A 16975-nucleotide genomic window follows, 5' to 3' on the forward strand; every position below is an offset into this window, starting at 1 on the left:
GGGGGTTGAATGTGGAAATATTGGGAAAAGAGAGGAAGGGGGGAAGGGAAGAGGAGGTTCAAAGGGAAGAGGGGATGGGATGGGGGTTTGGAGTGGTCATGGTGCAAGTAGGTGATGTAACGTGTAATAAGTGTAAGTAAAGGGAACGGAACTGAAGAAAGACGTACCGATGATAATAACGTTTCGGTTAGGATCTTCGATCAAGGTTTGGATCTGTGGGTGTGTATCCGGTCAGTTATTCTGTTTTGGATATCCTGATTTGGACATCCAGTCTTGTCCTGTGCTCATTCTTTCATTCTTTTCGTTCTTCTTCCATCGAATCGATGTCTTCCGTAGCTTTTGCCTCAGACACCTTCCATCTCGGGGGATTTTCCAATCATTATCAGACTCCCGTCCCCCATCCCCAAAGGATCATCCTTTTTTTTTCTTTGTTCTTCTTTTCCTCATTTTTTTGCTCCCAGAGTTTCGTTCAAGACTCCCCCTCCCAAAGCTCTCCCAAAAGAAAATATCACAAAGGGGGAAAAAAACCCACCTCCTCAAAAGCCCAAATCTTATTCTCTCCCTTCTGTCCCTTTCCCTGCGCCTCCTGCGAGTAATACGCCGCCCTAGCCGCCCTTGTTGCTGTTGATGTGTTATTTGGGCGCACAGCGGTCGAGAAAGCTCTTTTCGTCGGGATCACTTGTTGTTGTCCTTTGGTAGCAGCAGCAGCCTTGCGCAAGGTCGCGTTCGTAACACTACCGGCAACGGAAGTGGTACCGGTAGAGCCGATAGACTTCGCCGCGCCGGCAGAGAGGCGGGCGATGGAACGTCTTGTTGGGGCGGACAGCATTATGTTTATGATGTCGGTGGTGGTGGTGATGGTTTGGTAACGGAGAGAGAGAGAGAGAGAAAAGATGTCGTGGCGGTCCAAAGTGGAAAGGTATAAGTCAGTAATTATCACAATCTCACTCAGTCAGGTCAGTCAGTCAATTTGCCGGCAGCGGCAGTGTGTTATGTAACGGGCTGACGGGCATGCGATATGTAATGCTCCAGCGGGCGCCGAACTGCGGAGGTGTGGGCGGGCGGGCCGCCCGGGGTAAAGGTACTTCAGCTCGAGGTAGGTAAGGTACGCTACCTACGCCGCGGGGATGGAGGTGACGTTAAGATAGTGGGGCCCGAATTCATGTGAATACATGGTACCCCACTCTATTATTTGATGGTGGAGTCGAAACTCTCGTGGAAACTCGAAACGAAACAGAACAACAACTGACAACTGGTTGTCACAAAGTGTCAGATGCCAACTGAATGCAGCAACCAGCCGGTGTGCGATGATGAGTGGGTGTACAAAAAGACATCTCATGACATATCAGCTTGTGCTGTGCCTCCCGCCAGCATCCATTAAGGATCCTTTGGGGATCTCAGGCTGGCTTGGCTGGATGAGGCTCAACTTCTCTAATGTATATCACCACGCCGATTCCTTGCCTTTCACTGTCACTGGCGCCTAATTCACTTCTTATGGTATTATATTAACTATATCTTTGTTGTTGGTATCGAAGCACGCCCGGCCAAGTTTCTCTTTTCCAGGAGCCCCTTCTGCCGACATTTGTCAGTCAGGGCCAGCGACGCCCTAGAAAACCATCATTATCCATCATAAGGGTCCATGCCATCCTTTCCCCTTTTTCGCGCCGGCCTGCCATTCCAAACAACAGCCTTTTTCGCGCCTCGTGAAATCTTCGTCATCCAGAATGCAACGCTCTCTCTCCGGCGGGGGTATAATGTATAGTCGGGGGGTAATCGGGAGGGATGACTGAACTTCGGTTCATCATGTGTCTGTTTCGTCAAGTTCTTCCGTGGCCCTTTAAAAGTTGACCAAAACCCGCGATATTATATGCTTTTTCATTCCGCTGATCTCCCAGATCAAAGAAAGATCTCTTTTTTTATATTGATGTCCGCACCCAAAACCCTCTCCGTCTACCACTTGCGCTCCTCGAAAGTGAGGGGGCAGTCATCCTATATAACGTTAGCTGAAAAAGTCTCTACAAACAAAACAGCAGGAACAGTCAAGACTCACCTTGGGGAAGATGGTGGCAAACACCTTAATCTCCTCGGACAGAGGAGTGGGGTGATGCTTCCAATCGAGGAGAAGAGAAGCCTTGCCGACGAAGAGGGCAAGGTTGAGCTGAGCATAATGCTGACCGAGGCAGTAGTGAGGACCGACGCCGAAAACGAGATAGTTCTTGGCACCCTTGGCCTCGGCATCACCCGAGTAGTAACGTTCGGGGTCAAAGTAGTCGGGGTTGGGGTAAACTTCGGGGTCGCGGAGAGCCATGTAGGTGGTGGGAACCACCATGGAGCCCTTGGGGATGGTGTAATCCTCAGTGATGGGGAAAGCCTTCTTGACCAGGTAGGGGACCATGAGCACAGGAGGGCGGTAACGGAGGAGCTCACGAACAACGGCACGGGTATAGGTCATGGACTCGAGCTGCTCCATGTTGATGGGGGCGTGGATATCACCGTTGCGAACCTTGAGGTTCTCCTCACGGACACGGTCGAGCACATCAGGGCGCTGAGCCATGATCTGGAAGAGCCAAGTAGCGGCGGAGCTGGTGGCATCCTGGGAAGCGAAGAGGAAGGTGAAGATGGTCTGCGAGATCTCATAGTCGGTGAAGTCGCGGAGCAGGTGAGTAGGCTTCTCAAGACCCTCGGTGTTACCGCTGGCAACGGCCTCGCGCCACTTCTTGGAGTCAATCATCTGCTTGATCCAGGCATCCATGATGCAGGTGGCCTCGCCTCCAGCAGCCATGCGGACCTTGCTCTTCGCAGCACACTTGGCAAACTCGGCAAGGACCATATCAGCCGCCTTCTTGCCATACCACGTCTTGGTGTAGGGAATAATGATGGGGAAGTTGACAAGCTCGAGAGCGGCGGTAATCAGGTAGTAGTCGTCGGCAATCTTCTTGACGGCCTCATCGGAAATGTAATGACCGACAAAGGAACGGCAAGAGACAGCAGTAATGACCTCACGGAAGTGGGGCATCCAGGGGACGGGCTTTCCACCGGCGTTCTTGGTGATCTCCAGGAAGGACTTGAAGTAGCGGTTGTACACCTCCTCCTGTCCGGGAAGGTAGATCTCGAGAGCCCTGCGAGTGAAGAGGCCGTTGAGACCCTTGCGGAACTCGACGTGGGCGGGGCCATCGAGGAAGACCCAGTTGTCGGCGCCGAGGAGCTTGTGGGCGACATCGACGACGCAGGGCTTGACATAGCTGGGGCTGTTGAAGACCTTACGGGCCATATCGCGAGTCGAGGCAATCACGACAAACCTGCGATTCGTGTCGTTAGTTTCCCGACCAGGATTTCTCAGCGCAAGTCATACGCGAGGGTTCGACTTACTTGTGAAAGACGGAAACGCAGCTGAGAGGACCGCTCAACCACTTGGCATAGTATTCCTCGAACTTGGGGTCAAGGGACTCCAAGAAGGGTCCGATAAAGGGAATCTTCCATGATGGGCCAGCGATTGTGCCCTTGTTGAGGACGTACTTGACTGCGCGCGGCAAGACTTGTCAGTATCTCTAATCGTTTGACATTTGCGCCCAGCGAGACTGGAACATACTCTGATCCCAAGCAACAAGAACAGCAAGAAGAGTAAAGACAATAGTCCAGCCGCTCGCCTGGGAAATGGTATCGATAACGTATTCGAGCTGGGGAGGAACAGCAACGGTGCCGAGCTTGGCGCTGGCCAGCGGCGAGGTGAAGCTGGTTGCGTTGGAAGCCATGTTGCGCGTTGCGGTCGAGGTTTACCGGCAGACTGTAGGGTTTCGGACGGGGGTGCCCAAGAGTTCACCTACACCGATAAGGCCTCTAGCGACGAGAAGCTCGGTGTGAAGCGAGATGGGGGATTAGGAAGGGTGGAGGTGGAGGATGAGGATGGGAAAGCAGAAGAAAAAAAGGGCGGTTTTCCCCTGGGACGTGGTACAAGGAAGGCGCAATATCTAATATAACGTAACTACTGAAAAGACACCGGGCGAAAAAAAAGGGGACCCGGACAGCGGATAACAACGAATGCCCGTCCAACAGGGCGATAGGCGGGTGATGGCAAGGATTAAGTTGTGAAGTGACCCCTTGGCGTCGGGTGCCGTGGGACGAGCTAGTTACCGGAAAAGAGATTTTGGGCATTATTCTATGGCGCCGGCGAGCTCGACATTGCTCCCGTCGGGTCTTGTTTGGATTGAGTGTTGCAAGCTGGGGGGCCAATTGACCAGTAGCATGCCATTTTACCCCGGCAGCGGCGCCCAGCTTCGACCAGCTTGGGCCATTTTGACGAGCGGGTGGGTGGGTGGAGGGAAGAGATGGAAGTGGAGGAGATTAGACAGGCACGAACTCCCGATCAATGTGCCATTTGCTGGCAAAACCACACCAGGAACCACCGAACCACCCCACTCCGCACCACCACCACCACCACCACACAGGGCCGGGGCCCAGGCATGTACGAATCCACGGACCAAAGAGCCGCTTCCCTTTGATTTATTCGGGCAGGGTTCAACAAGTGCAACAACCGACCTCCAGAGTCCACACTGTGTGAGACACTCCTAGTCGGATCTACAGCTTTGCTTTCGGCCTCGGGAAAGACTTTGTCGCAAAGAGGAAGCTCACCAACAGCCGCCGTCTCTTGTTAGTGTAGCTCCCAATACCGAGCTGTGTTGGGCGGGCAAAACCAAGTCCTTGTCATTTCACCTCTACACAAAACATTTGGACGAGTGGTGTACGATGTCTGGATGTAATGGTGATTGCTCATATTCGGGATTTCTACTACACTGATCATTGATTTGAAAGGCGTGTAAACTGATGGCATCTGATAGTGCCTACCATCACCTCCATCCAATGGCACATCTGTGCCCTATCAGGCGTAGCCCAGCTTCTGTCCAGTGTTCGCTTTGGCACTACCCCTGGCTGGGGTCCGTGCTCCCATTCGTATTCGCATTCTCCCGTCTCGGTAAGCCAATCAATGGCTTCATCGAATGGTGGGGATTTCTGACTTGTGTGATCTCTTCTTGAATGACGATGATTTGTGGTCCAGATCTTTCATATGTCATGTGTACCGTACTGATCTGCTTGTCATTCCGAGCCGAAGGGCTGGTTCGAGCTTCGTACGACAATGGAAGCTCTTGTTGACCTGCATCAGGCAGTCCCCATCTCAGGGGTCAACTCATCCACAACGGTGGAAGCTGGAGTGATCTCAAACAGAGGCATTGGCTCCAGCATCAGTAATTCACCGAAACCATCCAGCATCATACATACACTACGTTGGGGTCCTCCACCAAACTTTCGGTCCGGTCCCTCGCGGAGATTACAGAATCGCCTTTCACAATGATGCTGTCGACAATGGCAAAATCGGTCGAACTACTCGTCGCGTCGCGTCGCGAAGTGCCGTCTTCAGTGCCGCAAGTACGGCCGCTCTGCCCCTGACCCCTTCACCAGGTTGCTTGGTATTCTAGAAGGCTTCTAGCGAGGTCCACTGCCGTCAGGGTTCGTCGTCCGAGAGGTGTAGTGTAAACGTCGCTCTGGAGATCCCGAGATCCTTCCTAGACAACTCAGTAAGAAGAAAGCGGTCAATGACCAACACTGTCTCACCATCTTCATGGGATGCGAAAACATATCATTGAACCTATGGTGATGAGCTGTGGTTTTGTTGTCGATGAGCACGAAGTCGACTTGGAAGCGGAGTGGGGGTCAAAGACCTTTGAAAAACATTGTCATGAGCCCGGTAAAGAGGACGACATCAGACGAATCCAATTCCAGAAACAATAGGGGAGCCATCCCTTTTCGGCCAGCTCGATCGAATCTGACTTGCATGTACTGTAGCTCATTGTCCGTTGACTCATCCGTCGTCCACACCGGCGTCGTTGTGTGGCTTGGAGCATGATACACCACCGCCTAAGTCTGAGTCCAACCATCACCACCTCCATCTGGAATGGCACCCAATCGCATCACCGCCGCAAGCTTCTTTCCCAATCCAAAACGTGAAGCGGCGCGTTCTGTGACTCTTCTGGCTGAGCTTTTCACAAAAGCCTCTATGCAAGGTCCACGCAGGACGGTTCATGAACCTCACGAACGAACCGTTCACGTTACACTCGTAGATGGCGTAAGCTACAATAGTCACTGACAGAAAGCCACGAACGAACTTGGAGCCTAGGTACGTACGCTATGATGCCACAAGTGACAGGTAGGAACTGACAGCGGATACGTAGCCCGAAAAGAACTTTATGCTTTCGGTGTGTGTGTCACAACGGCAAGAGAGCCAATTGGTTAGAAGACTCTGTTGAATCCCTGTTGGGAATAGTCTCATTCCTCTTATGGACGCCGGGATTCGTAACCTCCAAAGCTGCTTACACTACTGTGTACATAGTATTCCCAGAACCATCATCATTCATACCTTTTACACCCACAATGTCAGCCCTGAAATTGTAAACATGTGAAAACCAAGGCTGAAGTACACTACGTACATCACCATCACCATCATGTGTGGACCTTCACCCCGAGCTTTGTGACCAACCTACGTATTAATAAGATTTTCAACCGACGGGTAACTAGACTAAGCTTTTCGACCCTTGTGTATATCCCCGCTGCTCATAACGGTTGGCCGCGTACGTCGAACGACCCAAACAACATACAAAACTCCCCGTTCCAACATCCCAAAGCCGTAAAAAATATGAGAAAAAGCGGTATGACGACGGCAGTGCTTCTCAATACAACCGAAAATTCTGGTAGCCTACTCACTAACGTTGCTTGACTTAACTGACAACGAACTCTTACTGCGTAAACGAACGTAATCCATCAACGTAGCCTGCTAGGTAGCCTTCTTACCTACCTGCCGCTGTCAGCACTAGGTAAGCTTTTCGTTCGGCAACCCACTGCCCACCATTCAGTTTCTTTTTCCAAACTTACAACACGCGGCTACTTTTTGTGCCTTTGTGTAACGACACCTTTTTTTTTCTTCCTCCCGTGGCGTTTCGAAACATGTAACTTTCCCCCAAAAAGTTCCCAATTGCACATACCTACATGATGAATCATAGTGAACCATGATATGGATGGCGCAGCCACGCGACTAGACTAGTTAGCCTTACTTTGATAGTATGTAGTAGACGTTACTGAGTTACGCTGGCATATGGTATGGGTAGCCTTTTCAATATGCAAAGCCATTGACAAATACTCGACTAGAAAAATTTGGTTTCGGTGCTGTGACTCATGATGGCTTTGCTTTGCTTTGCTTTGCTTTGCTTCACTTTTGATTGCTTTTCAATCAGTGGTTGGGCTGAGTTGACAGGGTTTCCCACGTGGTTTATGCAAGAGCATGGGTGGGTTCTTACTATTCCATCTGTTGTTGTCGTGGTTGTAGGGACAAGGAATGCGTAGCCTAATGTCCTTTATTTTTTTTTCTTTGAATTACTGTGGAGATGAGGGTAGGAGGTACACGTATGTGTGTACGCACATCTGGTCAGCACTTACATCAAGGGATGCTGGATACTGGGATACCGTGATACGTTTTTGATGGTAGATGGGGGAGAAAGGCGGAGTGGCTTTGCTTTGTTCGACGAAATCGGCCTTACCCTTCTCTCCTCACCGAAATTAGTGTAGGTATTGTTGTGGTCCAGATGGGTAAGGGGAGATGAGAAGGACGAGAACCGAGTTGTCAAGGATGTATAAGAGGAGTTGATGGCCTCGCTTTTCAGGATGTTGTGTTTCGTTCATCATCATCATCAACAGCTTCAGACTTCAGATCTCAAGTACAACCAAGGTACCTTCCTCAAGAACACAAGGACCACACCTGAGCAACAACCTCTATCACCTCCAACCAACCAACTTGAAGCTTCACTTACACGGACACTTGTACACCACCACCAATATCATCCAAAAAGACAAGACTTTTCAGTCCAACCATCATCATCACCACCCAAGGACAACAGGCCCCAAAAACATAACCATGTCCGCCTCAACAAACTTCACCTTCCCCTCCCACCCCACCTCCCGCTCTCACGCCCTCCAAATCGTCGAAGGCACTCGCGCCCTGGAACAATCTCCTTTGGCCCCCAAGTCTTCCTCCCAGTCCTCACCCAAAAAGAACCACCACTACGCCGAATCCACCACCTCAACATCCAGCTTCTCCAGCCGAACCAGTCTCCTCAAGGACAAATTCCACTCCACTTTTGGATCTTCTTCACCGTCTTCAGAAATCAGCAAAAGCAAGAGCAAGAGCAACAGCAAGAGCAAGTCCGTGAGTAGTAGTCCCATGACCAACACCAGACAACAAGGGCTATTCCTACTTGGTTCATCAATGGGGATGGGGCGCTGATTCTTTTTTAATGTGGGGGTTGTGGGTGGTAGTATTAGGAAGACTTGAAATGATTTCGAGATGAGCAGCGGCATGGGAAGCGGCAAGCGGTTTGGCCTGATTACCCTATGGTCAGGTCAGATCGTTAAAAGTATCGATAGCGAGTATGGACAATGAAAGGGGTCCCTCCCTCCCCGGCACGAGGGGTGGGGCACGGGGATGGGATAAAAAGGATGATGGATATGAAAAGGCATGGTTAGGAAAAGAAGGGAGGTGGTTAAGAGGAGACGTTTCTTATGTCTACCTCTACCACCTGGGAACTGGATGGATGGAACGTATTGTACCTGTTATACCCGGGATAGAAAGAGGAGGATAGCGTACCCCAGAGGGAGGGCAGCAGATGGGCCAAATAAACTGCCAGCGCAATTCAATTCAGCAGAAGTCATAGGTTGAATTGAAAATCCGATTGGACTTGAACTTATCAATCCCAGAAACCAATTGCGGCAAACGCCTCCCCCATAACCTTTTTGTTGACGGATCCATACAGCTCCAAACGTACCTCTCTTCCTATTAAACCTATCTCCCTCACATCTTTATCCTATGTCCTTAGAACATCATCATCATCGTAGCCGGATCAGCAGGCTTCGCGTCTCCACCACCCGGGGCAGCTCCCTTGGGACCATCCTTCAACGCCGGGCTTCCATGCGCAAAGAAGAGCACCTTGATGGCCAGGGCCAAACCAAAGTGCAACGCCACCACGACAAACAGCAGCACCTTGCTCGTCTGGCGATCCGTCGCGCTGAGCACCGGATAAAGGTTCCTGAGCAAAAAGGCCACCGACACGCCGAACCCCACGCCCACAAACACCCAGTTGAGGATGGTAATCGGCGACCAACTGATCAACGCCACAGGGATCCAGATGAGGTTGGAATAGCCGTATAAAGCCCAGCACTCGAGCAGGTTGGCGGACTCCGAACCAAAGTACCGCAGGGCGAGATACAAAGCGACCGGCAGGACAAAGGTGTAGCCGTAGATGAGACCAGCGGCACCTGTTGTTTTTTTTTATCACATATCAGCCCCATGTCACTAAAATCAATCACCCATTCACCCAAAGGGAAAAAACTTACCGCTCAACAACCGAAAATCATACGCAAACGCCTCCTTCCCCGTCTGCGCCAAATAATCACTAATCGTCCCGCCCAAAAACAAAATCAGCACCACCGTCGTCGCGATCCAAAACGGCCCGTACAGGTCCGGATTCCCCTCCAACACATCCAAAAAGTTGGCTCGCGGATACAGGGCTGCCCAGCACCGCTGCAGCACGCTGGACGTGTCCACGTCAAAGAACTGCGCGTAGAAGGAGAGCGTCCAGAGGAAGCGCTTGCTACTTCCTGAGCTGGAGTTGTTGGAGGTGCGGGCGGCGGTTACGGGAGCGGGAAGTAACCCGCCGCCGGAGGAAGTGGAAGTGGTGGTGTGTTGGGTGGATTTGGTGCCGTTGCGCCCGAGGGGGGAGGATTCGGAAAAGTTGGATTGGTGGAATTCAAGATCTTCTTGGAGGTCGGTGTGGCCTAGGTCGCCCTGGAGAGAAGGAGAAAAAAGGGTGGTTAGTTGGGTATGTAATAGATGACTACCATGGGAGCGGATGGGAGGGGAGGAGAGGGCGAACTAACCTCGTCGTCGACGTCTACGACTGCATCGTAGCCGGATCTGGACATCGTGGCGGTTGTTTGCTGTCTGCTGGTCGAATGTGGATTGTGATGACGAGTCCTTGGATGGTAAGCTGGTTGGAGCTTGGAGACACGCTGATAGCTGTGAATCGCCTTGAAGTTAAATGGTATGATTAGTTTGTGCTTGGTGTAAGTCGGTCATTCGGTAGGTAGAGGTAAGCTCCTCCAAAGCTGGTCTGGTCCCTCGGGAAGCTGGTGGTGGACAGCTGTTTCAACGTGAGCCGCGTACACCAAAGGGTACTGGTAGAGGTCAGGTACGTACCGCTCGCTGTACAATTGCGTGCACGCCCCCTGTTGGGGTCCTGAAACTGCAGCAGTGCACCCCCCCTAACGGTTTCCCGGTCCCTGCAGTAACTCCCCGCAATATGTCACGTGGGTCTAAAGTGGCCATCAAGGTAGTTGAGGACTGTTGCGAGCTACATTCGCGATCAAGACGAGACTTTTCTACAAGATCACTGGTTTTGGTAGGAGATCTTCAATGCTCTTTTGTGTATCCCCACGGGCAATGTCTGAGTTCATTCATGAGCTACCTAGGAGTCCTCGACTTGACGCTTTAAGCCGTAGCCATCCATCCCCAGGTCCCGTGTTTCCCTGTCCTGTTGTCCTTATGCCGTTGCCATAACCATACCCGTTGCCCCCAAAAAACCCAAATGCGCCAAACCCTGATGCTGGTACGTAAGACTGAGCCGTCTATTTGAGCTTCTTCTTGGGGCGGAGCTGGTTGGTATGTCCGCACTTGCGCTTACGGCAATTGGTGGCACGGGGAGGCAGACGAGCCTGGAAAGAAGTTAGGCCTTGATTCAACATTTAAGAAGGCGGACAGATGATATAGTGTATACGTACGTAGCACTTGCGGCAAATCATCTTGTCGCAGTTGAATTTGGAGGCAAGCGCCTTGAGCGAGGGCTCGATGATACCACCGCGCAGACGGAGGACCAAGTGGAGGGTCGACTCCTATAGCAGAAAGCCTTGTTAGCTAATCGACCATGACACCAAGCAATTGAATCCCATTTCTGTTCTCATCACCATCGCGACAATGGAAGTTGACCACAACAGTTGTTCTCCCTAACGCCTATAACATGTACGTCATAAGCGCAGTGTGGGGCCACCAGTCCACTGACCTTCTGGATGTTGTAGTCGGAGAGGGTGCGGCCATCCTCGAGCTGCTTGCCAGCGAAAATCAGGCGCTGCTGGTCGGGCGGGATACCCTCCTTATCCTGAATCTTCTGCTTGACATTGTCAATCGTGTCCGAGGACTCGACCTCGAGCGTGATGGTCTTGCCCGTGAGGGTCTTGACGAAGCTATACACCAGGGGTACAACGTCCCGTTTGTTAGTGACCTGACTCGACTCCGCTTGATTGCTTCGTGCTGCGGAACGTCGTGAAAACTCACATTTGCACTGCGGTTAAGGTCAGATTAGCATTTCGACAAATTGAGGGATAGGTCTATGAAGCAGTGTATCGGAACTTACTCTTGACCAATTATTCCTAGGTGAGGTCAGTTGGCGGTGCAGTGGTGAAGGAGTGATGTGATGTGATGATGTCGGGGAACAGCAACAGGACGAAGCTATGATGGTGGGGTTATGGAAACGGCCGCTCTGGGCAAAGTGGTACGTGCACATGTCACAGTGTTCATCAGCTTCATATCTGCACTGTACCTACATCTTCAACACCACGGTCGCCTTCACCAACGATTGCTAGTTTCCTCAACCTCAACGGAATTGTGCCCTTATAATGCTCAATATAAATATCTTATGTCCCAATCCCAGTCTTGTACTGTTCTAAACCCAAGGACCTGCTCGGGCAAGTATTCAAAGCAAGTCATACCTCCCCCAACCTCATCTTCCTCTTCTCCCTCTTCTCCCAACCATACAACAGCTCTTCCAGGCTATAAACCGCCTTCACCAAAGCCTTCAGTGACAGCCCAGAGATCTCCGCTGCCTTCTCATGGAACCTTCTTGCAGGTCCAGATCCCCCAAGTTGCTCGACCGACCTAAACCGCTGATGAAGCGCACCCAGCCTCTTAATATTCTTCCCATCATTAGTCTCAGGTCTTGGTTCAACCAGTGTCATCGACTTTTGCACTCGGTGCATCCGAGCAATGAGCTGCTCATCAGTCATGTCTTTGCTGCCGGGTTCCGGTAATCGCAGTACGTTCTCGAGAGGGAAGAGACGTTCGATTTCGGTTTCGTCTATTTGAAGTGTTTGTCAGTAAACCGTTTTGCATTCTGGCGGACATCCTGGTAGGTGAAGCAGAAGGAGAAAAGACATACCAGCAGCGCTCCATGATTTCAACTGCGTCTCCTGATACCAATCCAAATACTCCACCATCTGCTCCTTACTCAGAGTCCAAACCTTCTCCGCATCCATGGTCGCAAAGTCGAGCCTCCTCAGTGGCTTTTCGGGCGGATCCGCGAACTCAGCCTCCCAAGCGTCCCAGTCCATCTTCAGCGTTAATGGGTCGTTGTTGTCTCGTGGGTACCGCTTGACGCCGTCCATAGGGTACATGTACTTGGTAGCTAGCACAAGAGAGGCCACTAGTAGTACGTCGGGGATGTCGAGGAGGGTATAGCGAGAGGTTTTGCCGGTGAAGGATGACGCGTCGTCTTTAATGTTTTGCCGCGTTGGGAAGGTCCAGGAGAGGTTGAGCATGAGGCAGATTTGTCGGGCGTGGAGGTGGACCTCGGCTGTATGATGATGATGATGATTAGAGTGTCTATCTTTGAAGGAAGAGGGGCGGCTGGGCAGAACTTACGTGGTAGAGCCAGGTCTTTGAGGTATAAAACGAGAAGTGACGGTGCTGGAAGTGGCGGTGATACCATGCCATAGTTCTTCTTAAAACCTAGGGTCAAGGTCAACAACGACTTGTGAAGCTCGCTTCCGTCAAACTTTGCCCATCGTGTTAGTAGCGTGCGCTGAGCCCAACCAGGCAAACGTTCTCGTAGTTCGTTCGGCACCAGTTCAAGCTAGCAGGAAGAATGTCAGCAAGAGAACCTTCTTGAGAGTCCAAAGCACACATCAACTTACCGCACCAAGAAACGGCAACTGGTTATTCTTCGCCCACCGATAAATATCCCCTACCCTCACCGGCTCCTGCTTGAGCAGACACCCCATATAAATCAGCGCCAGCACTTCCATCGGGCCAGGCAGATCCCACAGCTCGCTCTCCCAATCCTTCACCCTACTCGACCTCCTCCTCTGGCTCTTCACACTCTCATCAGCCGACGTGTCCGTCGTTTCCGCCTGCGAGCTGTACATGACCATCTCGCTATCGGAACCCGACTGAGAGAGCGCACCGCCACCATGTTGCGACCCCGTTCCATCGTGATCAATCCCCTTTCCTTTCGCCTGGAGTGATGATACCCTAGAAACGCTTTTGAGACCAATGAACTTGCGGATGCGTAGGTCCCAGAGGTCGCGGCAGATAGACTCGAGTTCGTCCGAGAACCCTTTTTCGCGGATCAGCCAGAGGATTTGTTTGCGCAAGATGATCTGCAGGCAGTCGAGGTAGAGTTCCTTGGCGTCATTGCCCGAGAGATGCTTGCGCTCGGTTTCGCGGACTTCCTTTTCTTTGCGCACTACCTTGCCGGTTTTGCCATAGTTGTCGTCTTCGTCGACGTCAAATTGGATGTACCCCTGGAGATATTATGTGATCAGCGCCTGGATGGATATTGGACTCAATTGCATTTGACTGTTTTGAAGTGGTTGATCGTACCTCAACTTCATGACCGCGCTGACAATATCTTCGTCCATTCTCCGAGTAGTACTTTCGCGCACGGCATTCGGTACATCTCTGTCCGTTGGGAAACTTTCGCAGCCTTTGTTCATCCATACTCTGTAGCGCTTGGCTGCCTGCCTGCCTGTTAAGACTGTAACGTTGTTCCTCGCTATGTCCCGTCACTGATGACGCATGGTCGAGCGGGGTGGGTGAGTGAGTAATGAAAACGGACGCACGGGTTCGTGAGGGGAAGGGTCAAATGATTGAACGCTGCAAGGTCTCCTGTGTGTAGAGTGAAAATGGGTATCATTCAGCTGAATAAAATAAGATAAATGGCGATAGTTACACTTATGTTGAAAGCGTGTTGGGCAGAGATGCGACTCGCCGAAAGAATGAAAATTTCAAACCCAAGCCGAAAAAGCGCGAAACCGACTTTGCCTTTGACCTTCCTTCTGATGAAAGCCGCCAAACTCGCCAAGATACGAAACGCCGCTTTCTGTTGTCAACTACTAATCACTTCAAGTTGACGGACAGCAAACTGCTCTTCAGTCTGATGTTTCGTTATGTGCAGTCTGAAGTGAAGTTAGAGTGAAAAGGCCTGGCTGACCCATCGGACACATCGACCTTTGGATCGCTAGTGGAGGCATGATGGGTATAGGTACACCACAAAGACTACCTAATTCATTGATGCTTTTATGATATCCCATAGAATGACCCACACATTGACGGAGACTAGCATATGCTTAAATCGTGAAAGTCGATACGTATGTACATGTCGACGTCAGTTGCGCCGCCAGTCATGCCTCGGTATCATTATCCCCACACGGCATGAACTTTGCTCATCCTATCGGAGACTAAACGAGACCAGAGAGGTACTCAGAACGGAGAAGCCAACCTGGACCAACCAACAACTCAATCCAGCAAACGTCCGTTGTGCTAACAAACAGCACGGCTCTTTTGCGATTCGCGAACAACCAGAATTCAATGATCCGCACCGATACAAAGACCACGAGACGCTCAAGATGTTTGGCAGACGTTAGCTTCGTGCGACTCCTTCAGGAAGTCGCGCCCTATTCCAGCAGCTACCGGGTCCAACAAAACGGGGAGACGTGAAACCATTCATATGTGACCCTTAAACACAGATATAGCGCAAAAAAGACGGATATCTCTTAGCCAGGCAAAAACCAACAGAACCGTCCCATGAAGCCATCATTAAATGCCAAACGTCCGGTGTCCCTCCAACTCCTCCAAACTTCCTTTAATCCTTGTTGGAAGCCTCCTTGACATCGATGGCAGCCTCCTCACCCATGGCGGTCTGGACACCGACGACTGTATAGCAGTATTAGTATCGCGCAAGCTGGAATAGCGCACGTGTCGGGGAAACTTACAGAAGTCCTTGCCCTCCTCCTCGAGCTTCTCAATGCGCTTGGCAAGCTCACCCTCGGGCATCTTGACGTCACGCTTCTCCTCACCGTTGGAGTCAATGAGGACAAGGAAGTCCTCGTCGATGTAGGACTGTTGCACAAAGTTAGCTTCTAAGCTCCGGACCCAGCAATCTCGGGGGCGTCCAGATAGTACGTACGAACTGGTAGTCGGTGCGCTTGACGTTGGGAACGTCCATGTTGTGGGTGGAGGGGCAGAGATCCTCGAGCTTCTTGCCAGTGAAGATATCGATGGCGACGAGATGGACCTTGGCGTGACCGTGCTTGCCGGTCTTGGAGGTCGACATGTCGACGATCTTGCAGGGACGGTTCTTAATCACGACATGGCCACCCTTGCGCAGAGCAGAGCACTGCATGGGGTAGGTGGCGGACGCACCAGCGTCGACGGAGTCGAAGGTGTGCTCATGCTGCTATATATGGGGACATGTTGGTTAGCACCCAATGCCTCTTTGTTGCTGATGGACGCGGCTATTGCGATGGGTAATCAGGTGAGAGATGGTGCGATTCGGGTTTCGTGCGTGAGGCGATCAAAAGAAGCCATTCCCGTCCAAGGAAAAACACCACCGGAGGAGCGAGAGGGGGTCGGGCGATGAAGAGCGATGCGGGGTGACGAGTCTGCCCACGCAGACAGCCGCCGCCCGCAAGCGACCACCGGGCATAATGAAGTGTGTGACGATGATTGTGAATGGGCGCGGTAACAGGCGGGAGATGGACTTACAGCGTCGTCGTGGGCGGCAGACATCTTGAAAGGATTGACAAAGGATAAACCGTCGAAAGGGCAAGGAGAGACAGAAGATGATGGATCAAGACGCTGGAGGCGGCACGGGGAGAGGAAAAATATAGAGGGAGTTGAAAAAGGAAAAAAAGCGATTTTGAGCACGGGAGTCGAGAGGGACGAAAAAATGCAGCATCCCCGCCAGTGGTCCAGTCAGGAAAGGCCCCTCCTCCCTGCCACCTGGTGGGAAGCACCCACAACTCTCACACTGGCATGGCACACACAACGGAACTTGCACCCAAAGGCCCAGGGCGGGCACCGCAGTCCGCAGAGTCAGTTTTTTGCCTCTGAGAGGTTTCAGTTGTTGGAACAAATTGGCCAACGACGGGAGTCTGGGCTTGCTTGCTTGCTGCATTAACCCTCACTTAACCCTCCTCACGTGCCACATTTTAAAACAGTGCTCACCTCTAACCCTCCAGTCCAGTCCCCGTCCCCTTCGCTCCCGCCCACCCTTTCCATCTTTGGTTGCGTGTCTCCTCACTCCATTCAGAAGGTTGTCTGTTACGACTGTTGGGTCTGCAGTCAGTCAGTCAGTCAGTCAGTCTGCATCAGAGACCAAGCAAGATTTCTCCAGTCTTTCCCCGGCTCTCCTGACTGACCGGTACACGCAAACTCGACCCCGCTGTTTAGTTACACAACAAGCTCCTACTTGTTTGAGTTTCTCGACAACTGAAGTCAGCATCGAGTGCCTTTACATATGTCTTTACTAGATAGTCTTGAATATATATCTTGGCCCCTGGTCGTCTCATGGATGGTCATGACCTAGCCATCCCCTTCTGAGCAAAAACATCCGAGTACAAATGGCATGCATCGATGTAGAGTTCTGCACCCGCGATCGTGATCGATCTCTCCTCTTGTGGTGTCGCGGAACTGAAGAGGTCAGTTCTCCCGCCCCGCCTTATGTCTGGCTAAAGCGGCCAGGCTAGGCAATATGCGGGAAAGCTCCAATATCTGGCACGGGACCCGCTCGCTGTGAGTGGTGGCGGAGCGAATTCACCAATCAGATTG

General features: G+C 51.7%; 7 protein-coding genes across 7 annotated transcripts in view; 1 reads left to right on the forward strand and 6 right to left on the reverse strand.

Moving 5' to 3' along the window:
* Positions 1-848, reverse strand: part of NEUTE1DRAFT_61710 (uncharacterized protein) — a gene marked incomplete at both ends in the record, with an annotated part of 2750 nt that extends 1902 nt beyond the window's left edge. The window contains 2 exons of the mRNA XM_009851793.1: positions 168-213; positions 533-848. Coding sequence (XP_009850095.1) covers positions 168-213; positions 533-829 — 343 coding nt within the window. The remainder of the gene's footprint in view (positions 1-167; positions 214-532) is intronic.
* A 638-nt stretch (positions 849-1486) lies between these two features.
* Positions 1487-3900, reverse strand: NEUTE1DRAFT_116692 (cytochrome P450 61; the record flags this gene model as incomplete). Its single annotated transcript, XM_009851794.1, has 4 exons — positions 1487-1989; positions 2051-3299; positions 3370-3520; positions 3590-3900. The coding sequence occupies 4 exons, from the start codon at positions 3750-3752 to the stop codon at positions 1951-1953; spliced, it is 1602 nt and encodes a 533-aa protein (XP_009850096.1).
* A 4057-nt stretch (positions 3901-7957) lies between these two features.
* Positions 7958-8482, forward strand: NEUTE1DRAFT_80396 (uncharacterized protein; the record flags this gene model as incomplete). Its single annotated transcript, XM_009851795.1, has 2 exons — positions 7958-8248; positions 8387-8482. 2 exons carry the CDS (start codon positions 7958-7960, stop codon positions 8480-8482), a joined length of 387 nt encoding a protein of 128 aa, XP_009850097.1.
* Positions 8483-8762: 280 nt separating this feature from the next.
* Positions 8763-10192, reverse strand: NEUTE1DRAFT_116694 (uncharacterized protein; the record flags this gene model as incomplete). The annotated part of the gene is made up of 3 exons (XM_009851796.1): positions 8763-9354; positions 9433-9883; positions 9976-10192. 3 exons carry the CDS (start codon positions 10018-10020, stop codon positions 8912-8914), a joined length of 939 nt encoding a protein of 312 aa, XP_009850098.1.
* Positions 10193-10947: 755 nt separating this feature from the next.
* On the reverse strand, positions 10948-11333 carry NEUTE1DRAFT_27436 (ubiquitin; the record flags this gene model as incomplete). Its single annotated transcript, XM_009850404.1, has 2 exons — positions 10948-10986; positions 11154-11333. Coding segments are annotated over 2 exons (219 nt in total), but the record flags the coding sequence as incomplete, so codon positions are not given.
* Positions 11334-11777: 444 nt separating this feature from the next.
* Positions 11778-13864, reverse strand: NEUTE1DRAFT_80404 (uncharacterized protein; the record flags this gene model as incomplete). The annotated part of the gene is made up of 5 exons (XM_009851797.1): positions 11778-12224; positions 12306-12719; positions 12788-12998; positions 13060-13668; positions 13748-13864. The coding sequence occupies 5 exons, from the start codon at positions 13862-13864 to the stop codon at positions 11854-11856; spliced, it is 1722 nt and encodes a 573-aa protein (XP_009850099.1).
* Positions 13865-14472: 608 nt separating this feature from the next.
* Positions 14473-16033, reverse strand: NEUTE1DRAFT_80407 (eukaryotic translation initiation factor 5A; the record flags this gene model as incomplete). Its single annotated transcript, XM_009851798.1, has 4 exons — positions 14473-15079; positions 15139-15265; positions 15333-15602; positions 15911-16033. 4 exons carry the CDS (start codon positions 15932-15934, stop codon positions 15009-15011), a joined length of 492 nt encoding a protein of 163 aa, XP_009850100.1.
* Between the last annotated feature and the right edge of the window lie 942 nt (positions 16034-16975).

The sequence above is a fragment of the Neurospora tetrasperma genome (genome assembly GCF_000213175.1).
Source record: "Neurospora tetrasperma FGSC 2508 unplaced genomic scaffold NEUTE1scaffold_2, whole genome shotgun sequence".
NCBI classification, from domain to species: Eukaryota; Fungi; Ascomycota; class Sordariomycetes; order Sordariales; family Sordariaceae; genus Neurospora; species Neurospora tetrasperma.